General features: G+C 47.6%; 1 protein-coding gene across 1 annotated transcript; it reads left to right on the top strand.

The window, feature by feature from the left end:
- Positions 1-1303: 1303 nt before the first annotated feature.
- LOC109753284 (uncharacterized) lies at positions 1304-2829 on the top strand. Its single transcript, XM_020312196.4, has 2 exons — positions 1304-2333; positions 2463-2829. Exons 1-2 carry the CDS (start codon positions 1500-1502, stop codon positions 2487-2489), a joined length of 861 nt encoding a protein of 286 aa, XP_020167785.1. The 5' UTR covers positions 1304-1499; the 3' UTR covers positions 2490-2829.
- The last annotated feature ends 1926 nt before the right edge of the window (positions 2830-4755 follow it).

Below are 4755 nucleotides of genomic sequence, written 5' to 3'. Positions count from 1 at the left end.
GTCCGGTAGGACCCCTGGTTCTACTACAACCAAATTGATTTGTAGCATGCAGCAGATGTCAAAACTGGGATTTGGGGCATGCTATTTTCCAACCGGGCACATCCCCCTTTCCATTAATTTCGCAACGAAAAATACAAAGTCTTTTATAATAGTAGAAGGAGAAGATTAAGAGAGTAGCGAGTTGGGGCAACTGACAGGAAAGCCACGGGGAGTAAACGCTATTGTAGCACTGACTATGGGGCAAAATTCTAATGCCACCAAATTATTATAGGCAAGATTCAGTTCAATGGGCAAATTAAACCAACAGAACAAAAATCCGGTAGATAGGGCTATCCAAAATGTGAGACCCAAAAGAACTGCAACACATCATTTTAACTAAACACTCGTAGCACTATCCATCCCATGGGTCTTAAGCAGAACCCCAAGCTTCATTCTCCTAGCCTTCCAATGTCCCGATGATAGATAGTTTTATACCTAACCTATAAACCAGCTAGGCTACCCGCTCATCTGGAGGCATCGCTCGCGTGCCAATTTTGACCACCCGATCGATCTGCTAGAGTAGTTTTTTGGCTGCTGGCGGCTGGTCAACCGTCCATTTTTTGCACTTCCGCGCCTACTTCAGGAGAGGATGACAGGTGACACTCGATAAATCGTGGGGTCGCGGGATCGGCGTGAGTTTTCTTCAGCTTTTGGTACGCGAAGTATGTGTCGCGTGCTCGCCAATCGCGCTCTGGGTAGAAGGAGCCCTAGACCCGCGAGCCAATCCCGCAGGCGCCACCGTCGCTTCCTTCACAATCTCGCAGCCACCTACCCCGCTTCCTTCGCGCCTCTAAAAAATAAAAGTTACACCAAAGTCCTTGAGGGGTATGGTCGGCCAAAATCATTGTTCTGACCCTTTTGGGGTAAGTTTAGCACCATTCAGGCCTTTTTTTTTGAAACGCCATAGTAGCCGGCGTTGCTGGTGCACTGAGAAACATCAAATCTAATGGTGTTTCACATTTTGGCAACACCAAAGGTCACGGAGCTTGCGATTTGGACCGTCTTCATCCTCTTGAACAAGCCACTCTATGCCCCTAGGTGTGTCTCTGTTTTTGCGGATGTTTTTTTTTTGCGCCAAGGTGAATGTAGATCCAATTTTTTTTATAAGAATAATGTAAATGTAGGTCTAAATTTTGTTACAAAAATATGCCACCTTGCTTGGCACCAATTGTTCATTGTATGGAGAAGCATTTTCAAATTTCAAAAACCACACCACTCTTTGTCCTTGTGACGGAGAAGCATTTTCAAATTTCAAAAACCACACCACCCCGGTCATAGGTGGGCCCACCCTGCCGAGCCTCTGTCCTCATCAATAGCCGCTCGACACGTGCCCCCTCCGTCCTCTTTTCACCTCCGGCCATCCCTCCGTCGTCTAAAGCTCCAACCTTTCTCTTGTCTCCTTCCTTCCTTCCCGAGAAGACCCACCTCCGGCCGGCCTCAGAGGGACAGAGAGAGCGGCCATGGCGGGAAAGGGGAGCAAGAAGGACATCGTATCCGTCCTCATGCAGGCCATGCTGGCCGCCAAGACGGTGCGGGCGCAGCGCGACCGCCTGCTGCAGCTCCAGCACCGCCTGCAGGAGCTCCAGGCCGACGCCGACCCCACCCCCACCCCTGACGACGCCGACAAGGACAAGCTCGGCGAGCTCGCCTCCAAACTCTTCGAGGTGTACTACATCGGGCTGGAGGCCGGCGCCCGGATGCTCACCACCTGCATCGAGATCGCCGCCAAGAAGGGCGTTCGCTTCTCCCCGCCCAACCTGGCTTTCGCGGTCATGCCCGACGAGCAGCTCCACGACCCGCTGCTCGCGCAGCAGTTCCCGGCCCGCCCCAGGTCCCAGGCCCAGGCCCTCGACCGCGTCATGGCCGCCGTCCTGGCCATCAAGCTGCTCCAGGAGCACCTCCTCCCGCGCTGCGTCGAGTGCCTCGCCGGCGGCAAGGCCCCCGTCCCTGGCACCGGCAACACCCCCGACTCCTCCTCCTCCTCCTCGCCCGACAGCAGCCCCGACAGGGACCCGGTCGCCGCAGCCGCCGAGGCCCTCGCCAAGGTCGACCTCTCCGACGACCCGGACGCCACCGCCAAGTCCGGCTCCAGCAACAGCAAGCCCTGTCAGGTAGCCAGAGGCGACGGCGGCGACGTGGGCAAGTCGCTGGACTACCTGTACCGCGCGTGCAGGATCGCTACCCTCGCCGTGAAGCACATCGACGTGGCCGTCTCCGTTCTCTCCCGCTTCATGGAGCCCAAGAGGCTCGCCAGCCTCGCCGAGTTCTGCGACGACCACGCCTACATCTCCGAGGTCCGTCTCTCCAAACCTTGCTCTTCTCTGCTACTTGCTCTTCATGGAGTCCTAGATGAAACTAAAATGATGAATGAATCCATGGATGGATCTGACGTACGCTCGAATCCATTTGTTCTCTTGCTGCAGGAGGGATTCTACCTAGCATCCAATTGACTGCTTCACCTCATCGATCAAGCCATGCTCTCCTTATCAGTCTTTTATTTTAGTTAGTTCATCATGCAGACTTGTGGTTTCAGTTCAGTTTGGTCAGATTTACGTATCTGCTGCCATGCTCTTCAATTTGCATTCAGTTTGGTCAGACTTGTGGTTCCTGGACGGCCGTGAATATCTATCTTAGCTTCATCAAATCAATTAGGGGTAATCAATGTAGTAGCAGTGTAATGTTGATTTGCATCTTATCTTATCTTATCTGTGGGATGAATGATCGAATCGAATTGCAGGAGCTATCTTAATTAGCTTCATCTCCTTTTCGAAAAAAAATTAATTAGCTTCATCTGTTCGGATCATGTTTCAATCATATTAGCTGTGATGCCATTTTTATGTTCGTACTAGCTGCATCTTATTTGTGTTTCCCCAGTTTGTGAATCATGTTTTCTTTTACGTGCTGTAAGAAGGCTGTATTTGGTAATCGCCCAAAATGCCTCTCTTTTTTAGGTGACTCATGTTTTTTTTAGCTGTATTTTCAAGCAAGCACAGTTTGCTTGATGTTCTTGTTTATCCAGATTCCAGAATGTTTGATTGTAACATTCTATTGAAGATAGAAGTATAGGACCAGCGTACATGATCTGGAACCTTTTGGTTTCGATCAGTTGCATTGTTTTTTTTTAGATTAATTTGAGTTGCATTGCTGCTCGTAGCCGAGCTCCTATCAGTCGCTTAGTTCATCTGTCTATGCTCTCTAGTTCATGCAACCTTTTGATATCACTGCAGTTGGCTCATATTACTCTGCTGCATGCTACAAATCTGTGTTAAATTAATTTCTGCACGACCGTGGCAATCTTGATTAGCTTCATTAGTGAGAAAGGTTGTAGGCAGTGTAATGTTGAACTGCATGTTATATGCGAGACAACCGAATCAGATTCAAATTGCAGCTTTAGACTTTTAACGCATGTCCAAAATTGGGATTTTGGACATGCTAGTTGTGTTTAATCATTTTCTGGGATGGCATTTGTTTCGACATAGGATAGTAATCTGGATTGAGTATTGTTGATATGCATCTTATCTGTGGGACAAAAGATGGAATTAAATTGCGGTTTCAACGCATGTCGAAATTGGTATTTCGGACATGCTACCACATTATGTGTTTAATCATTTACTGGGATGGCATTTGCTTCGTTCATAGGATAGTAATCTAGATTTATTAGTGGATGTGTGCATCCCCAGTATGTCAATCTTGTTTCCAATGGCGTAACAGTTATCTGTAATGGTTGTGTACTGTGATGATTGATCGATGGTCACCGAGAAACTCATGGTGAACTGCATCCTGCATATGCTGGTGGTTTGGGAGCATGCATTAGTCACAGTATGCTGCCGCTTTTTCAACATGTTGATTGGAAATTGTCTGCCTCATCTTGGTTATTTTGTAGTAGAGTAGTAGCTAGGAAAAGACGGGGGTGATTCAGATTAGAGTTAAATACACTTACATTCTTGTACTTGCGTGATAAGCTCGCTTCATTCCTCTACTCGTGAAATGCTGAATGGATATCATAGACATTTCTTTGTGACACATTTTGTTCTAAGTCTTGCTGCCGCCGACATTGTGCCACTTCATCCTCACCCAGTCCTTGTGTCCAAAGATAGAACAACAAAGAGAAAAATGACCCAGATCCTGAAATCAATCCCGATTGAGCACTAACGGAACTAATTGTTCCTAATGAACAAAAAACACGCATATAGATGGAGTGAGCCGGGGGAGGGGGGGGGGGGGGGTACCTAGGGCAGCCACGAGATATTTGATCCTACTGTTGATCTCACATTCTTCCTTGAGAATGAAAAAGGTAGTTGTTCAAAAAATAAAACTGAGGGCTAGTTTGGCAGCAAAGTTTTTTTAAAACTGTGGTAATTGAAAACCACAATATTACTTTGGGTGGGCAAAGAATACTACAGTTTCCTAAAACCAAAGTTTTTCTCAGTTTTACATGTGTTTGGATGCTGCTATTTAACCAAAGTTTTGACCAAGTATTTTAGCGTGGATTACTGAGTAATTAGCGGCTGCTAACGGCGGCCGGCTGCATGCAGCTGCCATGCACACGTAATACCATCCTAGGATCAGTCAACTAGATTGAAGAAATACCATCCTAGGAGAGTAGTAGTCAACTAGATTGAAGTAATACAATCCTAGGAGCGTGTTGCCATTATATGTCTATATACATGCATGTACTTCCAGCCGGTCCTAAATTCTTTGTGCGTGTACATGCGC

The sequence above is a fragment of the Aegilops tauschii genome, chromosome 2 (genome assembly GCF_002575655.3).
Source record: "Aegilops tauschii subsp. strangulata cultivar AL8/78 chromosome 2, Aet v6.0, whole genome shotgun sequence".
NCBI classification, from domain to species: domain Eukaryota; kingdom Viridiplantae; phylum Streptophyta; class Magnoliopsida; order Poales; family Poaceae; genus Aegilops; species Aegilops tauschii.
This window is presented reverse-complemented; position numbering and strand designations above follow the sequence as displayed.

Coding starts and splice junctions, on each gene's coding strand:
- LOC109753284 (XM_020312196.4), top strand. CDS start 1,500: ATGGCGGGAAAGGGGAGCAAGAAGGACATCGTATCCGTCCTCATGCAG. Junction 2,334..2,462: donor ACCACGCCTACATCTCCGAG/GTCCGTCTCTCC, acceptor CTCTTGCTGCAG/GAGGGATTCTACCTAGCATC.